This window comes from Chelonia mydas, chromosome 3 (assembly GCF_015237465.2).
Source record: "Chelonia mydas isolate rCheMyd1 chromosome 3, rCheMyd1.pri.v2, whole genome shotgun sequence".
Classification (NCBI taxonomy): domain Eukaryota; kingdom Metazoa; phylum Chordata; order Testudines; family Cheloniidae; genus Chelonia; species Chelonia mydas.
The window spans coordinates 117,285,118-117,310,657 of NC_057851.1; the positions used below are offsets into that span (position 1 = coordinate 117,285,118).

Here is a 25,540-nt window from a genome sequence, read left to right on the forward strand (position 1 = left end):
TAAAGTAGGCTAAGTGGGCATGACTGGGAAGGTACCCGTATCAGAGGTTTTGCCTTTGAAAAATACCATTACCAGGAGCAATAGAAAAGCAAAGAAGGAGAAGCAAAGTCAAGGGGAAAGTAAAAGTAAGATAAGACTAAAGGGAGAAAGAGACTAGAGAAGGGAGAGAGAGAAAGGAGAGAGTGAGTGAGCAAAAGAAAGTGAGAGAGACTAACAGTGTCACGATTAGGTAGGTAGAGAGGGTGAGATTCGGTGAACGGTGACAGTGAACAATGGCATATGTGATTTTTAGAGACTAGGACTGGCCAGAGAGGAATCCTATGAACAGTTCTGTGCCCTAGAAAGGCTGGAAATAATTATTTTACTATTGTAAAGTGTTGAGAAAATTAGTGACTAAGTGTCCTAACCTCACCTGAGAAGAAACTTTCCTGAGCCATGGAGGATTTACAGTAAAAATGCCCCTTGAGACAGAGAGGGGTTTTGTTTCCTGATTTTTGAAAAGCCACAGACCAGATGTAACCATCACAGGGAACTGAGACATCACTTTGGAAGAAAACACAAAGCAAACTATGACTGAGAGCGCCTTCACACCAGCACCTATGAAGCACGATGAGCCTGATATGGGCCATAACATCTGAGACCAGACCAGACCTGAGGAAGGACCCCAAAGGACTTGTCCATCCATAATCTATGATATCCTGTCTTCTAGGAATCAGCTACAACCTGAGGTTTTCAACCTGAGCCTAAGATGCTAGAGACAGACTAAAACCAAACTTAACCCATTCGTGCCATGTCTCAGCTGCTGAAGAGGAAAAAGCGACTATTAGATTAAGTTTATGGAATATTTTTAATGTGTTACCATTTCTATAGTTTCTGATTTCCTGAGAGACAGCTGAAGTGCCAATTTCATGAGAGGTAAATGCTTTAATTATTATTTATACAAATGTATTTATAATTAATTATTCCATTTAATTGGGTGCCCCAAAATGATTTAAAATAGAGAGATTTCAATGGGAATATTGAATGATCCATGTGCTTAAAATTAAGCATACGTGTATTTGTTTGCAGGCTCAGAGCCTTCATCCATAGGATTCCAGCCAGCTGAAGTCAGTTATACCTTTTAATTTGATTTTGAAGGTATCAGCAATTTCAATGTATATTTAAATACTCATGTAATTTTATAACTACCTTGCTATATTTTAACCTTGATTTGCTGGTAGGCTGATGATGCAGATGACTGCACTGCACGTACAGGCACAATTTTTTTGTTTTTCTAGGAAGGGCCAGATCTTGCAAGCTGTTCTTCATGGAATTCTGTATCTGCCAGGAGCCCCACTGAAGTCATAAGGGCTTTGTGCAAGTGCAGGGGTTGGTGTATGTGAAACAGCTGGCAGGATTGGGAACTCCCTTAATTTATCGGAAAACAGCTTTGGGTTTGTCCTTTTCAGATAACATAACCTAACTGAATTGTGATAAATTCCTAGACCCTGAGCCTCTAAAGATTTACACATGTGCTTAAAAGTTAACCAAGTGAATAGTCACATTGATTTCAATGTTAAGCACGTGACTAGCTCCACTGAAGCCAGTTAAGCACATGCATAAGTCTTTTCAGGTTCAAGGCCCTAGTCAACTTTATAATTTAAATACAGTCGTTAATCTGATCATTCAAATTAGAAGTTACAGTATGTCTGTCTGCACAGCTATTAATTCTGGCATGACTATTCGTTTTGGTAAATAAACGCAGAATGTATTGATAGGTGATAACAAGTCTGCACTGCTTTGTTTAGAGTGCGAGATGCAGTAGGAAGAGTGGTTTTTTAATTTAATTTTATTTATTTATTTAATGTTGTGGTGAATTCAACATAGCAGATGCATAACTTTGCCGAAAATCTTAAAGTAAAACTCAGTATTACCTGATCATTCAAAAATCATGAGTCAGAACCTCCCCGCCCCTATGAGATCGGCTTAAAAATAAAAGGTTCTGGATTTTTTTAATTTGTCTTCTGAGCCTTTGGGTTCATGTTTTCTACCTTTTCTCCACAACCACGCTGGCTGCAAACTTGTTTGTTTTTTTTTTAAAGCAATCAAACACACAAACCCAACCAACCAGCTGAGATTCCCACATAATCACAAAACGCCAGAACCTGGGGCTTTAACAAAAACACCCAAAATCACAAGACTCACAATAAAATCATGAGAGTTGGCAACACTGAATCTTATAATAAGAGAAAACTGTCAAAGAAGATAACATTTAAAGTCTGACTGCTTTTAGTATGCCCCTTTAATTTTATCACAGATCCTGACCAGATATACATGGAATGCTGTTTCATGCCTCAGTTTCTCCCCTCAGTAGTGGGACCAGAGGTGGGTGCCTTTAATCTCCCAATCCTGTCTTCATCAGTTTAGGACTCTGCTCTTGGGCTAGATTGTGGTATTCTTACTCATGTTGAATAGTGCTTTATGCCATGAGTAGTCCCGGTAGGACTGCTTGTGGAGTAATGGATTATTCAATGTGAGCTAGGTTATTATAATCTTGCCCCTTGTTTGGAGTCCCACTGGTCAAAAGGATGCAGGATGCTAAGAAGGGGGGTGGGAGAAAAAGAGAAAACATTTTCAGCAATGTGTCTGATACATTTTATATTTCTGTTTGTCTAAATTCCTACTGGAGAGTGCTGATAACTACTGGGCAGAACTTCTTTCCATAAATGACAGCTGTCACTATTTGAGAGAGATAAGTCTTTAAATGTTTGTTTCCATTTTCTGGCTGTCGCTCCAGAATGCTCTCCATCTAAACTGTACTTCAATAGAGTTATAAGGTATGTCCCAATTTCTGTGTGTGTGTTTCCATTTCTAACATATGTCTGGTAATAACCGATTGTGCAAGTTCAGAGTCTACTGGCTCTGCTGAGATAAACTGAGTGGACGTGGCAATAGGGGATGTCTCTTCTACTTCCCTATGAGAAAAATGCTGCCGTGTGCAAGCCTCCACTCCTTCCCACAGTTTGAAACAAGGTATTGTTTCTACACCATCTTGGCTTTCCTGCTGTAGTAATAATCGTTCCATCTGCCATTTAACCACAGACTTGCTGGCAGGTCTCACCCATATGGGATTAGCTTTCAGTCTCTTCCAGTGCTGAAGAATTTTGCTATGTGTGTGTGAATTGTTTTTAATCTTTTTATTTATTTATTTATTTATTTAGGAAGTTTTAACAGGTTTGCAAACCGTTGCCACTTAAATATAAAAGACAAAATGATAATCATGACAACAGTGAGCTTTTGTTTAGAGAAACATTATACAGGAATAAATGATTCATTAAAAATCTCACTTAACATTTTTTAAAAATTTCCATCATTCAACTTCTCATAGTTGATCTCAATGTGTTTGGTATGTGTATGCATACTCTTTGGGTTGTGTATATGAGGGAATGCACATGTGTGTTTGTGTATAGATATGATGTGGGTATGTTGGGGATGTTTGTGAGGGGAGGTGTTGGGGGATTGTGGGATGAGTTTATATGTGTAGTTGGTTGTTGGCTTGTTGTAAGTAGCAGATGAGTATGTGGGATGATTAAAGAACAGAGTGTGAGTAAAGGCAAGGGTGTTATGGTGTGTGCATGTGTGTGAGGGACTGAGTATGTATGTGAGGGGCTCTTGGGGTGTATGAGTAGCCCCGTGGTGGCACAATAGGTGGGTGTATGTGCAGGATTGGGAGATGCTGGGTGTGTGTTGTTGAGACGTGTATGTATGGCGACTGAGGGCATGTGATTGGGGGCACGTGGGGCAGCGTAGAAGCTGACTGTGTTACTGAGGTGTGGGAGCTGAGTGTGAGGTGTTATTAGGGTGTTTGGGGGCTGAATGCTCATGTGAGGTGTCACTGGGGTGTTTGGGGAGATGAAGTGTCAGTGGGGGTACATGTATCAGGGGATAGCCGTATTAGTCTGTATCCACAAAAACAGATTTATTTGGGCATAAGCTTCTGTGGGTAAAAAACCACTTGCATCTGAAGAAGTGTTTTTTTACCCACGAAAGCTTATGCCCAAATAAATCTGTTAGTCTTTAAGGTGCCACCGGACTCCTTGTTGCTTTAGTGGGGTACATGGGGCCTGAGTGCCCTGGTGAAGTGTCAGTGGGGTGTATGGGGGGGTGTGGTGTCACTGGGCTGCATGGGGGGCTCAGTGCCCAGGTGAGGTGTCACTGGGGTGTGTGGGAGGGACTGAGTGCCCAGGTGAGGTCTCATGGGGATGCATGGGGGCTGAGTGCCTGGGTGAGGTGTCACTGAAGTGCATGGGGGGCTGACTGCACAGTATCAATGTAGAGGTATCAGTGGGGTGTGTGGGTGGAGTGAGTGCTCGGGTGAAGTGTCAGAGAGGTGCGGGGCGGTGAGTGCCAGGGGGAGGGGTCAGTGGGTGCGGGGGGGTGTGAGTGAGTGCCAGAGGAGAGGTCAGTGAGGTGCGGGGGGGTGGGGTGAGTGCCCGGGGGAGAGGTCAGTGGGTGCGGGGGGGGTGAGTGCCCAGAGGAGAGATCAGTGGGTGCGGGGGGGGGGTGAGTGCCCGGGGGCGGGGTCAGTGGGGTGCGGGGGGGGTGAGTGAGTGCCAGAGGAGAGGTCAGTGGAGTGCGGGGGGGGTGAGTGAGTGCCAGAGGAGAGGTCAGTGGGGTGCGGGGGGGGTGAGTGAGTGCCGAGGAGAGGTCAGTGGGTGCGGGGGGGGGGTGAGTGAGTGCCAGAGGAGAGGTCAGTGGGGTGCGGGGGGGTGGGGTGAGTGCCCGGGGGAGAGGTCAGTGGGGTGCGGGGGGGATGAGTGCCCGGGGGAGGGGTCAGTGGGTGCGGGGGGGGGGTGAGTACCCGGGAGAGGGGTCAGGGGGTGCGGAGAGGGATGAGAGCCCGGGGGAGGGATCTGTGGGGTGCGGGGGGGGGTGAGTGCCCGGGGGAGGGGTCAGTGGGTGCGGGGGGGGGTGAGTGCCCGGGGGAGGGATCTGTGGGGTGCGGGGGGGTGGGTGCCCGGAGTGGGAGGTATCACTGGGGGAACAGGCCCGGCTAGCCCGGCGCCGTAGGGGGCTGTGAGAGGTCTCGGGGCTGTGGGGGTAGCTGGTGCCCGGGGGCGGGTCACACACAATCCCCCCCCGCCGAGCCTGTCACGCACATGACTGGTCACATGACCCGGGAGTCACATGAGCGGGCTGGGGGTGGGGATCACATGACCCCTCCGTTCCTCTCTATCAGGTCCCAGGCGCAGGGGCGCCCGTCAGTTCCGGCTCCGTTCTGAGGCCCCCGCGCTGCACCCATGAGATGCGCTGCCCGCGGCCTGCCCCGCGATGGCTCCCCGCGCCCCGCCTCCCGGCCTGGCTGCTCCTGCTCCTGCTTCCGGGGCTGCGGGCAGGCGGCGAGGCCCAGAGCCTGGACTACCAGCCGCTGTGCAGGTGGGGACCCGCCGCTGCGGGCAGGGCGCTGGGGGCGGCTGCTGCTGGAGCTCCCTGCAGGGCCCATGGCGTGAAAGGGACAGTCTGTGAAGAGCTCCCCGCCCCCCATCGCTCACTGAGCTGGCAACGCCTCTAAATCAATGTGGCAGCGAACTGGGGGGCGAACGGGTGCCCGGAGCGTCTTGCCTCTCGTGCTTGGTTATTTGTGTGTCCCTCCCCCCCCATGTGTGGTGTTGCGGCTAAGCTCTTTCTTGTACAATCGCCCTTTGCTTCCTTCGGCCCAGTCCGCAGGGGCACGGCCTTTATTTGCCTTCACCATCTGCCTTGTGTTGTGCCATTAAACGGCTGAGCGTTTCCGCTCAGGTGGCTGCAGGATGTGGGGGCTTGACACTTGTGTGCCGTTTGTGACTCTGCTAGTAGAGTGCTTTGGGATCCTCCCTAACTGGTGTCTAAGGAGCCTGCCGCTGTGGTATATACCTGTGGAGAAAGAGTGGGTAATGTTTGAGGCTGCAAGGTGCTTGGTCTCCTTTTATTACCTTTTGTTTGTGTCACATGCCCTCAGGTAAAGGGGAGGGGGAGGAATGCCCAAAAGTCACTGGCTCCTAAGTTTCATTTTCAAAAGGTACTTGAATGCTTTTGAAAATTTCACACAAATTTTTAGGGTTTGTGGCTTTTCAGAGGAGAAACTTAAACATGAATAGGTAGATCCGCTTTTAGAGCTGTAGCCATGTTAGTCTGCATCAGCAAAAACAGCGAGGAGTCCTTGTGGAGACTAAGGTGCCACAAGGACTCTGTGCTGTTTTAGCTCTGCTTTTGTGTCGGTGATCCCATTATGCTTATTAAAAGGTTTGGTTTTGTACTGGTATATTTGATTAGTTTTCCTCCTCCCTATGCCTCTGTTGACCAATGCCTGGGCCATGGCCTGGCTGCTGCCCTCCTCCCTGGAGGTGACTGCTTTCTACTAGTGTCAAATATATCTAAATTCATTAAGTGTGCTTGGAACATTTGGGATCAAAGGAACTGTGTAAACATAATGTATGACTTGTGCATGCATAATCTCTCTCTCTCAGTCAACTCAAGCAAGTTGTTCCAGTTGCCAATTTCAGTGGGTGTCAGGCTAAACAGTGCTGAGAAAAAATAAAACTGATGCTGGCCACAGCTTAGTGTTTAGCAGCTTGTGAGCTAGCTTTTTCCCCCTCTGGGTTAGAGATTCAGAAGTTGAAATTTATAGGTGACAGAAATGCTTTCCTGGTGCTAGGGATGCTGGAACTAGGAGCACTGGGAATATGGCAGTACTCTGGTTTGAAGTAGACTTCCATCATATACAGGGTGTACGGTTTTGTTTAGGGTCTTTCAGCATCCCCACTACAAACATTGTTCTGGTGCTCTGGGTGGGGGTGGAGGAACAATGCAGCTATACATTTTTCGTTACACAAGGATGAATGTAAAGACTCATGCTAACCCAGAGTGTACAGTAGTATCATATTAGTATGTTGGTCCTCTCTTCTGTGTACTTTACTTACATTGTTCTTTGAAACTATATTTGTGATGAATCCGCTTCTCAGCTAGAAGTTTTGAAGGTTTGTTGGTTAACATATCTATCATAAAACAGTTGGCCTCAGATATTTCAGAAAAAGCCAGATTTTATATATAGCTTTTTCTTTTTAAACAAATACACTTAGAAATCAAAGTAATTTTAGGTGTGAAGGAGGAGTGAGTTAAAGTATAGTTCTACTCTGAAAATCAACACTGTAAAAATGGCACCTTCTTACTCTTAAGCCTGTTTCTGTTGTGTGCTGTCATATTTTATTTTAGTGAGGCAAACAAGCTTACTCCTTTATTTTATTCCTGTAAATCCTACAGTGCAAAGACAGCTAGGAGGAAGCTGTATCTGCCTCCTCCTTGTGCATAATCTATATAAGTGGGTTAACATATACACCAGTGCAAACCCATTCAAGGCTATTGGGGTGGACAGGTGTCAGTGAGGACGTAAAATGGGCTGCAGAGACTTTACTGTTGATGCTCGTGTGAAAAGGGAAGAAAAATCCATGTGACAGTTCAATTGATTTTTGCAGAGTTGGTAGGCAGAAAAAATTCTTCTTACTTGTAAACTGAGCATATTTGTTCTGGTATTGAGACCTAATAAACATGGAACCCACTACTGAAGCTGCTTCTGGAGTAAGTCTTTTTAGAGTAGAATCACACTTTAAGGCGTTATCCAGTTGATAAATATTGTTGACATTTAACTATTTTAGTACTGATTAATTCTATGGCTTAATATAAGAGTTACACTAAAAAATAATTGTAGGAATGAATTAAAATATGTTGTAGATATGAGCCTTCTAAGATGGTCAGCAAGTACACCAATTCTGCACAAGGTTACCTACTATAGGCATGTATACAATGGATTTCTCCTTCTCAAGTGATAATTATATCTGTTCAGAAGTGCTGTAGGCCTTGCTTCTGCTCTAGTCAATAATACATCTTATTAGATTATTTTCTTGCATTACAGTAGTGCCTAGGGGTCTCAATCATAACAGGAGTTTGAGTCACACTAGGTACTGTACAAACACATAACCAGACAAACCCTGCTCCAAAGATCTTACAGTCAAACTACAAATGTACCTTTTCAAAGCTATATTTCTAGGAGGAATATAGTCCAGGATTGCTTGGTTTTCATGTTATTTCAGCTCTGAATAATTCAACTACCATCACTCACAAAACAGAACATTCAGAACAGTGAATACACATCATTCTCTCAAAGCACACATGCACATCTTCATTTGTGTAAGATACCCAGTAAAAGCTAAATATTTTCTTCAGCATTGGAGGGATTATCCAGTGCTCCTGTCTCCTCCCCCACCCTTTGGGGATGCAGCTCTAGCAGCAGGAGCGGGGTCCAGCTGGCCCCACATGCACCTGGCACCAGTGGAAACAGCAGGGGATCCTAACAGCCTTTAAAGGGTCTGGGGCTCTGCTGCTCCAGCTACTCTCCTGCCTCCCCCCAGTGGGACTTTTGGTCGCTTTTCATTTTTCAGATAACTTCTTTCAATTTTTAAAAGGTGAAAGTGAGGCCGTGAGGATGTTTAGTCTATGGAAGAGAAGAATGAGGGGGGATTTGATAGCTGCTTTCAACTACCTGAAAGGGGGTTCCAAAGAGGATGGCTCTAGACCGTTCTCAGTGGTAGCAGATGACAGAAGAAGGAGTAATGGTCTCAAGTTGCAGTGGGGGAGATTTAGGTTGGATATTAGGAAAAACTTTTTCACTAGGAGGGTGGTGAAACACTGGAATGCATTACCTAGGGAGGTGGTGGAATCTCCTTCCTTAGAAGTTTTTAAGGTCAGGCTTGACAAAGCCCTGGCTGGGATGATTTAATTGGGGATGAGCCCTGCTTTGAGCAGGGGGATGGACTAGATGACCTCCTGAGGTCCCTTCCAACCCTGATATTCTAAGATTCTAAGTCAATAACCACCACTAGGAACAAGGCCACCACTGGGCTCTGTTCTTCTATAAGAAAGGAGCCCCGGGCCCCAGCCCTGCTCCTCCAGGCTACTCTGCCATCTGCTGGTGAGGAAGCCACATTTCAGCTCTTACTTTTTAGTCTTGTCTACGTAAGTACTAGTCTCTTCCTCACTCTTCTCCACCTCCTTCCCAAATCAGGTAACGGCAACAGGGGTGTCATGACAACAGACAGATTATTTAAAGGAAACTGATGTATGATGCCACTGACACTTCCTCTTACTGGGCTCAGCCCTTATTGTTGTCATTTATTACTATTTCCATTGCTGTTATGCCATAATGCTTCCAGAGCACCCACCACTATTCCAAGAACACACTGCTCCAGCTCTGCCCATTTCCAGGACTCAGCCAGGTTAGAGCTCCAAAAGATATTCAACAAACCTGCCTTTCCCATGACATCTGGGAAATCAGACTACCATTCCTCCACTTGGCACATCCCATGGCAACATCTACTACTTCTCCTATCACAGTTTGAATTGGGAGGAGCTGTCCAAGGAAACAGAAGCAGAAATAAGAAATCAAATTCTAGACATCTGACCCCTAAATACTACACAGGTCTATTACTGAGGCATGGGTCAGAAAGGGACAACACAAAGTAGCATGAATTAAAATTGATGCTAACTATATATGACATCATCAGTGAGGCATCACATGAGAGAGCCTGCAGCATTGAGAGTGGCTGGATGACACTGCAAGCCATGTGGTAGGTCACCTTGTCCCCCCCAGGATACTTAGTACACCACAGACCTAGGCAGGTCAAGAAGGCAGGTGCCGCGGCTTTCATCTTCTCTGCAAACATCAGATGTAAGAGCGGTACCACTGATAAGACAACTTTATTTGAATTCATTCATATGACAGTAGAAACCAGAACCAAAGCTATGTAAATTTTATGCTAATTTACCAACCGTCACAGACAAAAAGATTTGTAAAGGAGCTCCCTGACACCTTGTTGGCGGTGGTGAGATACCCCAGAATTGTCACACAGGGAAACTTCAGTACCTGTTGACAAGATTTAAAAACCTCAAAACAATCTCCTCACTTGCCTCCCTAGGACTTTCATAAGTCATCTTTGGTCCAACTCACACAGCCGGACATACATTGAACCTGATCTTTGGCCAAGATATCAAGTTTGAGGATGTTACGACCCAGCCACAGTCTTGGGTGGGTAATCGCCTCATTAAGACAGTGGTCAGAAACCTTCCAGCACTCAGGCAACAAGAAAAAACAACAATCCGGATTCCCCTATGAAGACTCATGGACTCCAATGAATTACAAAGCCTGCTAAAGGACATCAGCACCCCACCTGGAGGATGAGGAGTGGAGGACCTGGTGGATCACTATCATTCTACAGTGGCCTCAGCCATTGACATGCTCTTCCCTTCCTTGCCTAGTACAATACTAAAGCTACAAACATAACTTATACGTTTCTTGACTGCTAACTGATCCCATGATAAGGACCTGGGTAGAACAGGTCTCTCAGTCACTTTAACTTTTGGCCTGTCTGTTTTGCTGGAACAGTGGAACCATGTCTCCTTCTCACTGGTCCTATCACACCCTGCTCAGTGTTCAAAGCTGGACAAACCAGAAGGAAAATTTTCAAGGTAGAGAAGTGGTGTATAGGACAGCCTGCTTCCAAGTCTTCACAGGCACCACAAACACAGTGTGAGGTTCTGTGCAGTTCAGCTGTAGTGGTCTGAGTTGCTTGTTCCTAGTGCTTTGTTGGTTAGTTGGCTTGTGGAATCTAGGAGTAAAGGGAAGCTTCTTATAGAGAGTCTTCCTTTCTAAATCATGTTCTCTGGCTTTGTAAAACTAATTTCATAGCTTCCTCCAGCTGTTTTTTCTTCACATGTTTAGCCATAACTGTGCTAGGTAAAAATCTTGCTTTCAGGCAGTGTCCCGTTAAGCCAGTCAACTTAAATCTGCATGATTTGTTTTTCAACTGGTAAGTCTTGTGACAGTTAAGGCTACTACAATGCAAATAAGTAGAGGGAAAAAGTCTCTCCATATCTTCAGTTTATCTTGTCTATCTGACTGCACTCTGGACACAGTTCAAATTCTTCCCCAGTTTGTTTGCATCTCAGAGCAACAGAGGAGAGAAATCCTTTTTAAGGAAAATTTATTTGTGAAGTCACAAAAAAAAAAAAATGGGGGACAGATTTAGTATTGAAAACAATAATTTTGCAGACATGACTTAGAAGTAGAATTTCAAAATGTTTCTATACAACAAACACTGTCTGGGCAATCTTAAAGGAAAACTCTCTCTTCTCTTTCCCCTCTCCTCCTCTTCCCCCCCCCCCATTGGAGTTTTTTAACTTTGCTTCTACACTGCTATATGTTCTAGCCCCTTTCCAACTTCATATTTCCCCTCTGCCTTCCTCCTTTCTGATGGACCCTGCCTAGACAAAACAAGTGTGGCTTGATGAAGAGAAAGTGTGGTGGTTTTTTTTTTTTGTTTGTTTTTTTTCATATGCTAGCTCAACCAGTATTGTGGTAACGTGCAGAGCGGTGTTACTGAGCTCCTGCTCTTGTGTATATTTAAAATAAACCTCAGGCAAAGATTCAGTAAGATAGAACAAAAGTTATAAACCCATTGCAGTGTCACTAGTTTAGGGGAAAAAATAGTAGAATGTTAATAGAATGTTGCAGTGTTTCAAATACTTGTAGTTTTGTTTTAAAGTTAGGAAATTCAAAATTGCTGCAGCTTAAATCCAACGACCTTAACTCTCTCCTCATGATCTCATCCCCCATGCTCTTCCAGGCATAACTATATACTATTATTCTTTCAGCCTCTTAATCACAGTACACTGTACCATAATTGACATAAGAATGCGTGTCAGGTCCACTCCCAACACGTGTGCCGCTGACAGAACCAGAGAACAGCCTCCAGTTCACCCTCTTTTTGAGGAGTTTCACGCTGGGAATGGGGAAACCTGATGATCTATTCCTGGCTCTGTCACAGCCGCACTGTGTGACCTTGGGCAAATTCAGATAAATTAGCTGGCTTCTAAAGCATGCTGAAATATTTAAGTAGGAGGTGCCACATGAATGCAAGATATCATTCTACATATGCAAACCAAACCGATCCAAATCCCATCTCACTTTCTTAATAACATGCTTCCTTCACATCTGATCCTTTTTTATGGTTGCTTTAACCCTTTTCTGTTTGCAGTGATTGAGCTCCATTCAGCTGCAGGCACTTTAAAATTGGTTTATCCTTGTAATTGGCTTGCATGTGTCCTGCTCCGTAAGCCAGTGGATGTATCGTAAGACTTATGTAGCCCCCAAGTGAAATGTCAAAGCATAGGGATGAGGGTTAAGATTTCCTGGCCAAATCAGTAAGTTATATAGGTTTGACATATGACATAGCTACAGGATTTGTCATAAGGACATACTTCCTTACCATCAATGTTTGTTGAACAAAGTAACAGGCATACAAGAGCAGAGGGTAAGATTGATTGGGCAAGATCCCCTGTGAGAACAACATGAGAGGGAAAGGAGTCCAGGAGAGCTGGCTGTATTTTAAAGAACGCTTATTGAGGTTACAGGGACAAACCATCCCGATGTGTAGAAAGAATAGTAAATATGGCAGGTGACCAGCTTGGCTTAACAGTGAAATCCTTGCTGATCTTAAACACGAAAAAGAGGCTTACAAGAAGTGGAAGATTGGACAAATGACCAGGGATGAGTATATAAATATTGCTCGGGCATGTAGGAATGAAATCAGGAAGGCTAAATCACACCTGGAGTTGCAGCTAGCGAGGGATGTTAAGAGTAACAGGAAGGGTTTCTTCAGGTATGTTGGCAATAAGAAGAAAGCCAAGGAAAGTGTGGGCCCCTTACTGACTGAGGGAGGCAACCTAGTGACAGAGGATGTGGAAAAAGCGAATGTACTCAATGCTTTCTTTGCCTCTGTCTTCACGAAGAAGGTCAGCTCCCAGACTACTGCACTGAGCAGCACAGCATGGGGAGGAGGTGGCCAGCCCTCGTGAAGGAAGAAGTGGTTCGGGACTATTTAGAAAAACTGGACGTGCACAAGTCCATGGGGCTGGATGCGTTGCATCCGAGAGCGCCAAAGGAATTGGCGGATGTGATTGCAGAGCCATTGGCCGTTATCTTTGAAAACTGATGGCGATCAGGGGAAGTCCCGGAAGATTGGAAAAAGGCTAATGTAGTGCCAATCTTTAAAAAAGGGAAGAAGGAGGATCCTGGGAACTACAGGCCAGTCAGCCTCACCTCAGTCCCTGGAAAAATCGTGGAGCATGTCCTCAAGGAATCAATTCTGAAGCACTTAGAGAAGAGAAAAGTGATCAGGAACAGTCAGCATGGATTCACTAAGGGCAAGTCATGCCTGACCAACCTGATTGCCTTCTATGATGAAATAACTGGCTCTCTGGATGAAGGGAAAGCAGTGGACATGTTATTCCTTGACTTTAGCAAAGCTTTTAATGCTGTCTCCCACAGTATTCTTGCCAGCAAGTTAAAGTATAGATTGAATGAATGGACTATAAGGTGGATAGAAAGCTGGCTAGATTGTCGGGCTCAGCGGGGAATGATCAACGGCTCGATGTCTAGTTGGCAATCGGTATCAAGCACAGTGCCTCAGGGGTCGGTCCTGGGGCCAGTTTTGTTCAACATCTTTATTAATGATCTGGATGATGGGATTAATTGCACCCTCAGCAAGTTCACAGACGACACTAAGATGGGGGAGAGGTAGATACGCTGGAGGATAGGGATAAGGTCCAGAGTGACCTAGAGAAATTGGAGGATTGGGCCAAAAGAAATCTGAGGCTCAACAAGGACAAGTGCACAGTCCTGCACTTACGACGGAAGAATCCAATGCACCGCTACAGACTAGGGATCGAATGGCTAGGCAGCAGTTCTGCAGAGAAGGACCTAGGGGTGACAGTGGACGAGAAGCTGGATATGAGTCAGCAGTGTGCCCTTGTTGCCAAGAAGGCCAATGGCATTTTGGGATGTATATGTAGGGGCATTGCCAGCAGATCGAGGGACGTGATCATTCCCCTTTATTCGACATTGGTGAGGCCTCATCTGGAGTACTGTGTCCAGTTTTGGGCCCCACGCTATAAGAAGGATGTGCAGAAATTGGAGAGAGTCCAGCGAAGGGCAACAAAAATGATTAGGGGTCTGGAACACATGACTTATGAGGAGAGGCTGAGGGAACTGGGATTGTTTAGTCTACGGAAGAGAAGAATGAGGGGGGATTTGATAGCTGCTTTTAACTACCTGAAAGGTGGATCCAAAGAGGATGGATCTAGACTATTCTCAGTGATAGCAGGTGACAGGACAAGGAGTAATGGTCTCAAGTTGCAGTGGGGGAGATTTAGGTTGGATATTAGGAAAAACTTTTTCACTAGGAGGGTGGTGAAACACTGGAATGCATTACCTAGGGAGGTGGTGGAATCCCCTTCCTTGGAAGTTTTTAAGGTCAGGCTTGACAAAGCCCTGGCTGGGGTGAGTTTTTTCAATTTAAAGACCACTTTTTAAAAAAACCCTGATTCTTGTAAAACATGTTTTAACTGAATGGGTTCTTCACAAACCATGAAAACAAAAGTTCAGTCCTATGACCTTTGCTGTTGACTATATAGACACTTGTGGATTAACTTTAACATTCTTTTTAAAGCTTACTGATGTGGAACTCTTGCAGAATTTTGAGCACATAGAGAAAAGAGCCTCATGACCACTTCAAAAAGGAGAGGCTGGTGTGGTTTGTAAAAAGAAAAGGAGTACTTGTGGCACCTTAGAGACTAACCAGTTTATTTGAGCATGAGCTTTCGTGAGCTAAACTGGTTAGTCTCTAAGGTGCCACAAGTACTCCTTTTCTTTTTACGAATACAGACTAACCCTGGTGTGGTTTGGTAGCTCGCAAAGCAATGAATACCACTTGTGATGGGCCTTTACGATTACATGGGAGTAGATGTGTGTCAGACTTTCCAGTAGTCATCTGTTACCACTGAGCTGTAGAGAACCAGTAGGTCATGTTGTTCAGAGCAAATTCACACAGAATATTAACCAACCAGGTTTCTTCTGCTTTACTAGAACTAGTGACTGGTATTTTCAGGCTTTATTATTAGATGGCTTACAGCCTAACTTGAGACTGCACTGACTTTCACCTTGTAACCCCACTGGCCCACCCATTGACATGGCACTGTCTATACGAGGGGTTAGGTTGGTATAACTACATCGCTCAGGGGTGTGGGTTTTTCACATCCCTGAGTGGCATAGATAAACCAATATAAGTTTGTAGTGTAGACCTGACCTATAAAAAGTGCACTGTCTTCCTACTTCATTCAGGATTAGTGACTTTCTGTCAATGCATGTTACTTGCTGTATGAAAATCTTGAAACATGGAATGATTTTAATAGACCAATAAGTTAAGTCTTGGCTTAGGATGTCAGTTTCAAATGTAACTTGAAATTGGGTGTGCATGGGTCTTTTTTTTTTTTTTAAATCTGTATAAAATTTAACTTAGAAATCTGAGTTAAATAACCTTTTTAGAAAAAAAATCAATGATTTTTATCCACACTAGGTGAGACTGACACAATTTTGTAAAAGCATTTTTGATTTCAATGAAACTGCATTTTTGATGGAAAACTATTCTGTTTTTCCAACCAGCTGTAGTCTTTTCTTTTCCTGCCCCCATGTTACCTGAGGGTTAAGTCAATTTCTTCAGGGTGTGTGTGTTTTTTTTTTTTTTTTTTTTTTTTTAACTACCACTTCACTTTTTTACTTAGTTTTGCTCTGGCATTGTCTAACTCCTTTCCCTTCCTCCATTTCTTGTAATTTTTACATTATAACTTCTGTTCTTTGCTGCTTTTGCTTGGAGCTCTTTCTCTACCTCAGTGATATCTAATTTGTGAAATGTACCTGCACATATGGGGCTAAAGATTAGGTTGTTTACAAGAAAGGGGAAATGCCTATTGAGTAGACATTGAATTCCTTTTACCCATCTTCCATTGGTTTGCTAATGACACCAACTTTTCTTACCTGGTATTGAGTAGTAACTAAGAGGTGATCCACTGTAAAGTTTGGAGGGAAGAAAACAGGTCATGTTTGGAAAGTTGTCTAGCACAGAATCCTCTTTGAATTTGCAGATAGTTCTGATGCCTCTACACCAACTTATAACTTTTTTTCCCAAGCAGCAGCAGAGTGAAATTAAGAAAACTGGTCAACTTCCCTTGCTGCTGTACAGACCCTTTGGGCAACGGTGAAATCGACACACTGCTTATCAAGTTTCTTTGTGTTGCTGTCTCTCGGTAAAGCGAGAACTCTGGGCCTGTCTATATAGCGAGTTAGTGCACTGCAAGCTAGATGTAAATCTACAATGCTTCTCCATGCCATGTCCAAACAGGCTTCGTGGATCCTCCTGTGGTGCACTGAAAATTCCCTAGTAAACTTTGACCTGCTGTTTTTAAAAAAACAAACAAAAACAAGTAATGCAACCAGGCACTGGAGGTCTTCATAGACAAAGATGACTCAAAAACCAGCCTGAGAGTGGGACAGAGTAACTCCTCTTTTCCTTTCTTCCTGGTCCTAGTAGTCAGCCTTCAGTGTGGAACAAGAGAGCATCTTTGTGTTCTGGCTGTTTGGGGAATGATGGCTTCAAATGATCAAAACTCCTGCCAGCTAGAGATTGGTACAGAAGATGAGGCCCTCAAGCAGAGTCCATGGATTGCACCCTGGTAAAATCCCAGTAGCTGGACCAGGTTGCTGGGCTTCTTTGGTAGAGCTGGCAGCTGATAAATGTCTCAAACCGCACTGGAATTGTAAAACTGTAGAAACTGGAAAGGGGATAGGCATGGGGAAGAGCTAATAGGTCACACAAGTGCTCTAATACCACTGTGATCATGCATTAGAAATATCTGTGATAGATCAATCTTTGAGTGCTGGCCATTCTTCTGAATGTTTGTTCTAGTGCTTTGTCCAGTCTAAATTTAAAAGCTCCAAATAAAGATGGTGCCTCCATTTTTCCTGGGAGATGGTGCCACAAACTAACATCTCTGGGGAATTTTTTTCTCATTCTGCTTACTTTGTCACAGAATCATAGAATATCAGGGTTGGAAGGGACCTCAGGAGGTTATCTAGTCCAATCCCCTGCTCAAAGCAGGACCAACACCAACTAAATCATCCCAGCCAGGACTTTGTCAAGCCTGGCCTTAAAAAACCTCTAAGGATGGAGATTCTACCACCTCCCTAGGTAACCCATTCCAGTGCTTCACCATCCTCCTAGTGAAGTAGTGTTTCCTAATATCACCTAGACCACTACACTGCAACTTGAGGCCATTGCTTCTTGTTCTGTCATCTGCCACCACTGAGAACAGCCAAGCTCCACGCTCTTTGGCACCCCCGTTCAGGTAGTTGAAGGCTGCTATCAAATCCCCCCTCACTCCTCTCTTCTGCAGACTAAATAATCCCAGTTCCCTCGACCTCTCCTCATAAATCATGTGCCCCAGAGCCCTAATAATTTTTGTTGCCTTCCACTGGACTCTCTCCAATTTGCCCACATCCCTTCTGTAGTGGGGGGACCAAAACTGGATGGAATAATCCAGATGTGGCCTCAGCAGTGCCAAATAGAGGGGAATAATCACTTCCCTCAATCTGCTGGCAGTGCTCCTACTAATACAGCCCAATATGCTGTTGGCCTTCTTGGCAACAAGGGCACACTGTTGACTCATGTCCACTGTCACCCCTAGGTCCTCTTCTGCAGAACTGCTGCTTAGCCATTCGATCCCTAGCCTGTAGTTGTGCATGGGATTCTTCCGTCGTAAGTGCAGGACTCTGCACTTGTCCTTGTTGAGCCTCAGATTTCTTTTGGCCCAATCCTCCAGTTTGTCTAGGTCACTCTGGACCTTATCCCTACCCTCCAGCGTATCTACCTCTCCCCCATCTTAGTGTCGTCTGTGAACTTGCTGAGGGTGCAATTAATCCCATCATCCAGATCATTAATAAAGATGTTGAACAAAACTGGCCCCAGGACCGACCCCTGAGGCACTGTGCTTGATACCGATTGCCAACTAGACATCGAGCCGTTGATCATTCCCCGTTGAGCCCGGCAATCTAGCCAGCTTTCTATCCACCTTATAGTCCATTCATTCAATCTATACTTTAACTTGCTGGCAAGAATACTGTGGGAGACAGCATTAAAAGCTTTGCTAAAGTCAAGATATATCACATCCACAGCTTTCCCCATATTCACAGAGCCAGTTATTTCATCATAGAAGGCAATCAGGTTGGTCAGGTATGACTTGCCCTTGGTGAATCCATGTTGACAGTTCCTGATAACCTTCCTCTTCTCCAGGTTCTTCAGAATGGATTCCTTGAGGACCTGCTCCATGATTTTGCTGGGGACTGAAGTGAAGCTGACCAGTCTGTAGTTTCTCGGGTTCTCTTTCTTTCCTTTTTTAAAATATGGGCACTATATTTATTTGCCTTTTTCCAATCGTCCGGGACCTCCCTCAATCGCCATCAGTTTTCAAAGATAATGGCCAATGGCTCTGCAATTACATCAGCCAACTCCCTCAGCACCCTTGGATGCATTAGATCTGGACCCATGGACTTGTGCATGTCCAGCTTTTCTAAATAGTCCTTAAACTGTTCTTTCACCACTGCGGGCTGCTCAGCACCTCCCCATATTGTGTTGCCCAGTGCAGCAGTCTGGGAGCTGACCTTGTCTGTGAAGACCGAGGCAAAAAAAGCATTGACTACTTCAGCTTTTTCCACATCTGTCACTGTGTTGCCTCCCTCGTTTAGTAAAGGTCCCACACTTTTCCTGACCACCTTCTTGTTGCTAATATACCTGTAGAAACCCTTCTTGTTACCCTTCACATCTCTTGCTAGCTGCAACTCCAGTTTTGCCTTGGCCTTTCTGATTATGCCCCTGCATGCTCTAGCAATATTTTTATACTCCTCTCTAGTTATTTGTCCAAATTTCCACTTCTTATAAGCTTCCTTTTTTGAGTTTAAGCTCACCGAAGAGTTCACTGTTAAGCGAAGCTGGTTGCCTGCCATATTTACTATTCTTTCTGCACATCAGGATGGTTTGTTCCTGCACCCTCAATAAGGCTTCTTTGAAATACAGCCAGCTGTCCTGGACTCCTTGCCCCCTCATATTAGCCTCCCTGGGGATCCTACCCATCAGTTCTCTAAGGGAGTCTAAGTTTGCTTTTCTGGAGTTCAGGGTCCGTATTTTGCTACTCTCCTTTCCTTTCTTCCTCTTGTGAGGATCCTGAACTCAACCATGTCATGGTCACTCTTGCCTAGGTTGCCACCCACTTCTACTTCCTCTACCAATTGTCCCCTTAATTTTACTTCATGTTTTCATAGTGTCACTCCATTGTACTTACAGTGAATGGAGAGCAATTTAGCTATTTACATACTTTAAAAATGAGTATGAAACTTTGTGCCTCCTTCAGTTGTTCTTTTGGTCTAGACATACATATTAGTACTCAGTCTTTCCTTCAGAAGCATTTCTCTCAAGCACCTGTAATTTTTCTGGCTCACATCTGAATTCTTTGTCAACACCTCCATAGTATTGAGTGGCCAGATTTTTAAAGGATTATTCACAAGAGCTCTGTAGAGGTGGGTATCTATTATCACGAAGACAGCTGCTGAGTTGGAAACATTTTCAGTCAGTGGTAAAGTGGCTAAATTTCTTCCTGTGTGTGGTGTTTTTGTTTTTTCCCTGGGACCATACACATAAGTAACATGAAGGACTTCTTATACTACATCATATACAAACTTCAGAATTGAGATTCCAGTGTTATGGAGATTGTGGCATTCTTTGGTTAGATCTGATATTTCATGGATGGGTTTTTGGGTTTGAGTAAATGGTTGCAAATATGTATTAACTGACAGGCTATTTTCTTGTTTTTCTTTCAGTTATACATGGGAAGCAATTGATATAGATAAACATGTGCGTTATAAAATAAATCCCTGTGGTGGCATTGAAGACTGTAGTGGATCAAGTGCAGTCTGTGCATATTACCTGAATAAAAAGGTCTATCTGTCAGTAGGTAAGTTAATGTTTTGTTTCTTACGATGCCAGAAGTTCTCTATATTTTGGAATGTTGACATGTTTACTGTAGCTTCTCTCCAGGTTTTCTAATGTATGTTAGCCATAACAATATTTCTTAAATTACAGAATAAAATTTTAATCTAAGATTTCTACCACTGCATACTAAGTCCTCTTTCTTATGCTGGTTAACTTTTTCCCAGTTTACAAGAGTTTTATAGCAGCTATTCATAGCTTCCAAGGTCAGAAAGGATCAGTCATCATCTAGTCTGACTTCCTGTATGATACAGGTCCTAGAACTTTTCTAAAATTCTTTTTGAACTAGAGCATATCTAATAATTTTTTAAAATAAAATTCTCCTCTAAACAGGAATAGCAACAGTATGTATTTCACTGTAATTATATTAGTATATCTACTTCTAGCACAACGTACACTGCATACGTGCTTGTTGGTTGAAGTACGGTTTTTATGTAGAAAACCAATGCTTGGATTAGATCTATCAACAGTACCTCACTGGAGAAATGTCCCTCATTATAGACCCATAGTTACCCATGTCCCATGCAAACATGGTGTCTCCTCACTACTTCTGTTGCTGAAAATTATTTACTGTGAAGAAGTAATCCCACAGAATTTTAAGCTTCTTGGATGAGTATTTTTGTGACCCTCCTCTTATTTGGTTATTTGTTACACATTGGGTAGTGAAGGTGACTCTGGAGATCACGTGATTCGATTATTTCTCACTTACGTTTGTCATCACTGTGCATTTGATTTGATCTTGGGGAAACTGACAGATCTGTTTGGTTCAGTATGTTTGTCCCTTTTTAAAATTGTTGAGGATGACAGAACGCTGGATGGATGGTGGTTTTGATTCCACATGGCTAATACTCTTATTCCTCTTTCATTGTGTGGCTTAAGATAGTTGTCAAAGGCATGCAATAAGACAGAGGATGTGCAATGTGGTTGAGTAAAGGAACTCGAACTTTTGAATTTCCTGACTACTTGTGACTCTCTTTAACAGTGTGTTAGCTTGACATTTTTTCTTATTTTGCCTCTAATATGATTTGTTAAAAAGAGATGGTGCCAAAAAGTGTTTAGAAACAAAATACAGATTTTGTTTCATTGGTTGTCTGAACCCCACTCCTAGGTGGGTTAAACAGGGCTTAAGTAAAAGTTTGATTCACCAAGGTGCTTAAGCCATGTGCCTAACTTTAAGCAGCAGAAAGTTTTAAGGGTTGTGTGGCAGCTCCTTTCCCACAGGGCTGGTTGGGCTCCCTGCTCCAGGCACTGTAACTTCTGGGGTCCCAGCGCCACTCAGGTTTGGCCCAGCTGTCTTGATGACGGGAGTCTGGGTAGGTCGAATTTGAGTGAATGGCACTGCAACCTCATGAGCCAGGTCACAATTCCACTCCCACAATTTTGGTCCAGTCAGGGGACGGGGCCAAACCTGACAGATGCTGCAACCCCAGAGGTTGCAATGTCCCGAGCAGAGAGCCAAGCCCAGCGAGACCCACAAAAGAGGAGCTGCCACTGTGAGGTGAGTGCCTGGCAGGATCCGACCGAAACAACCTCAGGGCAGGGCTGTAACCAGGGCAGGGCGAGCAGGGTAGCTGCCCAGGGCGCAAAGTTGCGGGGATGGCTTGGGGTGGCAGGGCCCAAGGGAGGGAGTGCCACCTACACCTCCTGATTCACCTCAGCAGGCTATCCATCCTGTCTGAGCTGGGGGAGTGCAACCAAAAAATCAGGGGGAGGCACGTGACCCCATGAAAGCTTCTTACTGCATGTGTGAGTAGGCTTTTTTTCAAGCACTGAATAAAAATGTGGTTTTATTATGAAGAAAATCGAGCATTCTCAACACAGAGCATTCTCAACAAGTTTTCAAGTGCTCTCCAGCACATCTGTAACACCTTAAACAAAACTTGTATATTGTCTTGATGAAAAGGGTGTTGCCATGCTTGCCTCATTGTGTAGCACATACTGATTCATCCAGAGCTGGCATTCTTTGTGAGAATTCAGACTGTATATGCAATATGTCAGCTGAGGAAACTACAGCAGTAGTAATAGAAATGGTTGTAAAAGTAGAGTTACTTCTAAACTGGAGTGACACTTATACCATGCATCCTCTGTGTATCCTGTCATTTTATTTTTGTTTGCTTTCCTCTCATGCCAGCGTTTAACTGTGCATTGTAACCTTGCCTTCAGTGGGTTACAGATAATTAATTGAATGCTCCTGCACATTGCTCCTCACCACAGTATGTGTATTTTCTCAATAGCTGTTAGGGCGTTAATGTCCTAAAATGCATCCCTGTAGCTAAATTAGCATAAACTTTTAGCTCTTCTTGTAATAGAAGTAAGGAAAAGAGAGGCCCTAGAGTAGAGTGAATGTAATGTGTTAGCGGGTAAGTTTCCATTGTGATTCACACCCATTTCGTTTCCATCTGTAAGGTTTGTAACCAACGTAGGTTTCCTCTTCAGAGTTGTCAGTGGGCTGTACAGCTCACCACGATAGAGCTTGCTGATATCTGCATCACAAATTCCACCCATCCCAGCTTATCTGCAGGCCTGGACAAAAGGGCAGAGTTTCAGCTAGCCTGGTGGTAATGCCTTCCTGCTGGCACTAGGATTTCTGGGGGGGTGGGAGAGTGGGGGAGAGCATTGGCAGTGGGCACTGTCTCAAATTCTGATGCCTGGTGTTCCTGCAGCGTCACTGTTCCCTTTATCAATGTTAACCCTCTTTTCTCTTTCCCCATCTTGTCCAAGTCTTCTGCAAATATTCAGAAGGTTCCTTTTGCTTCCAAAACACATTCCTTTTTGGGTGTCCTCACTTAGCTCTGTTGCTTGCTAACAAGTAGGTCTGGAGTAGGGGAAATGTGTTATGGGAAATCTAGCTAACTTGAACCACAACCAAGTAGCCTGTTTTTAAAGGTGTCAGACTACATCTATATGAGATGGAAAATCATTGACTGGCATGCGTTCAAACATGACTTGTTTTCCAAGTTGCGCCAGGGCCTGGAAGCAGAGGGAAATAGAAAGGGAGGAGTATGTATCATGCTGGCATTTAAAGAGCACTTGCTCCAGTGTGATAAAACTGTGCCAGGCAGGCTGTGTTTCCTAGCTGTACAAAATCAGTGTGTGGAGGGGAGCAGGAGGATATGGAGTCAATGTAGTAATGTGGATTTTAGTGTAACATTTTATTCTTTTCTTAAAATTAACAGAAATATTAAAATAGGTCTGCAGCAGAACGTTCGTGTGGACTGAAAATGGGCACCAAGATAATTGAGGAGTAATGATAAACAACTGTGTAGACAGCTAGTGAAGAGGTGTCTAGTGGGCTATGGTGTGGAGCTGTGTTGGGTCAGGTCTTAATATCATCGTTAATCTGGAAGAGGGGAGCAAACAGCATAGTGAATAAATGTTTGCAACTCAACCCAGTATGAAACAGTACTTCGGTTGGAGAAATAATACAAAAACACTTAGATTAGAAACGTCGACAGAAAATAACAAAATGAGTTGCAGCTTGAGGGAGGAAAAGTCATGTTAATAGACTCTGTGGGGAAAGTAATCCAAGATGCCCACACTCAGTGAATGGGAGAAACTCTGGAGGCTGTAAGACAGAAAGAGACCTTGAGGTGGACAACCAGTTAGCTAGGATTGCGGTGTGACATGTATGCATTGGCCCTTTTTGCAGCCACTGGGGAGAGGCCTTTCTGTGTGGGTGCGGTGCATCACGTTCAGTTCTGAGCATGGCATTGCCATGCTCCCATATGCTGGAGGGCGGTTTAAGGACTGCAAACATGGTCATGTGGGGCAGAGATTGATATGGGGAATGAGCCAAGCTCTCTCAAAAGCAGCTGCTTAGGGGGAGGAGAAATGTAAATCTTAAAATATTTGAGGGGTGCAAACATCAAAGGAGGAGAGGAATTATTTATTATGGTACAGAAGCATAACTTGAGGTGTTAAGTCTAAACTCACCCTCTTATTTTTACCTTAATATCAGGAAGTAGCTCCTGATAGTGAGAGAGAAGTCTCTGGAATAGTCTCCCAAGAGGTGTGATGGAAGCTCAGTCACATGAGGTGCTTTAAAAGTAGCATCTTAAGCAAGGCTGCATGGATAGATGGACTGGATGATTGATAAATTCTCTTTTCCGCCCCCCCCCCCCCCCCTTATGGCCTGTCCCCATGCACATTCATTGTAGGCACTTGAGCCCAGATCTTCAAAGGTATTCAAGTGCCTGACTCCCAAATACCTGTGAGGATCTGGGCCTTGGCTTGTAGTGGGGTGTTAAGTTATACTGATGCAGTGCCTAGAGGTCTCAGGTAAGCCAGGGCTCCCTTGTGCTAGACACTCGTACATACAGAGTAAATAACAGTCTCTTCCCCCAAAGAGCCTACGGTCTAAAACGCAAACAAGGGGATGGCAATAGAGAGAAGGGAAGATGGGTAACAAAGAAGATGGTTTAGCACTGACTGGCTGTAAGTACAGTTCTTAGCCGAAAGGTTGTAGCTGTATAACAAAAGAACGTTCCTAATCAAAATGTGTTCTGCCTTTAAACAGACTGAATACACTGTAGCAATATTGCATTAATAAATACTACTCACAATTGCTATAGCTGGAAAAACAAGAGGATGAATTTTAGTTTGAAAAGCGTGAGGGTAAAACTTCCAGAAGTGCCTAAGTCACTCTTGAAAAAGATTTAAGTTTTGTAAGTCACTTAAGCACTTCTGAAAATTTTTACCCTGGGTCTGTCTTAATGACTTAATTTATGATTCTTTGTTTTAAAGTCGCCTTTAAATGGATTTGTATGTTGTCTTGCGTAGTACTTAAGCTTAACAACAACATAAGATATTCTTGATGTACCAAGTAGTGTTGCTTTTTATAAAGTACTGTATTATTGCAGCTCTTATCTCTTCATTTAGGTGACTCCTCTTTGAAAAGAAGTTCTCAATCACTTCTTGAGTTCAACACGACAACGCCCTGTTCGCAGCAAGGCGCTCAACATGTTGTTCAAAGCAACATTAACTTCCTTTGTGGGAAGACTCTGGTGAGTCTGTCATTTTTGTTTCCTTATGTCCTTTGTGCAAGTAACTTCAGGTCACTGGAAGAGCTCGGTGTAAACTCAAAAGCTTATGTTGCTCATCACAGAAGTTGGTCTAGTAAAAGATATTACCTCACCCACCTAGTCTGTTTAACTCCCATTTAGTCAGCATGGTTTTTCTAAACTTTCTTTTTGGGAAAAATCTGAAATGATACCTCAGTTTGTGACGCTACAGATGTGATTACACCAGTTCTTGGAAACTCCCATGACAGCCCATACTCTCCAAGAATGTGTATTGATCTCAGATTGTGGACAGGCAAGCCATGCGTGATGATGATGATGATAAACGAACAGCTATCTTGATTCATTGTGTTTTGCTAGGTCTAGTCAATGACACTCTTCTGGTTCTTTAATGCTTTCAAATGGATTTCAGTATAATATTTTCACAAACTATGTAATAGAATAAACTAAAGTCAGCAGTGTACAGAGCACCTGAAAGCTCTTGTGTCAGCTTGAGTAAACTGCAAACTTAAAATAGATGAA

At 43.9% G+C, this 25,540-nt stretch overlaps 1 protein-coding gene across 2 annotated transcripts in view; it reads left to right on the plus strand.

Annotated features, from left to right (window-relative positions):
• The first annotated feature begins 5,192 nt into the window (after positions 1-5,192).
• The window catches only part of IGF2R (insulin like growth factor 2 receptor), an 86,809-nt gene continuing 66,461 nt past the window's right edge, over positions 5,193-25,540 (plus strand). The window contains exons 1-3 of one of the 2 annotated variants that reach the window (XM_043544290.1): positions 5,193-5,415; positions 19,832-19,965; positions 24,879-25,003. In XM_043544290.1, the coding sequence (XP_043400225.1) occupies positions 5,285-5,415; positions 19,832-19,965; positions 24,879-25,003 (390 nt within the window). In that variant the 5' untranslated portion in view covers positions 5,193-5,284. The remainder of the gene's footprint in view (positions 5,416-19,831; positions 19,966-24,878; positions 25,004-25,540) is intronic. The other variant, XM_037895100.2, reaches the window with a different exon arrangement.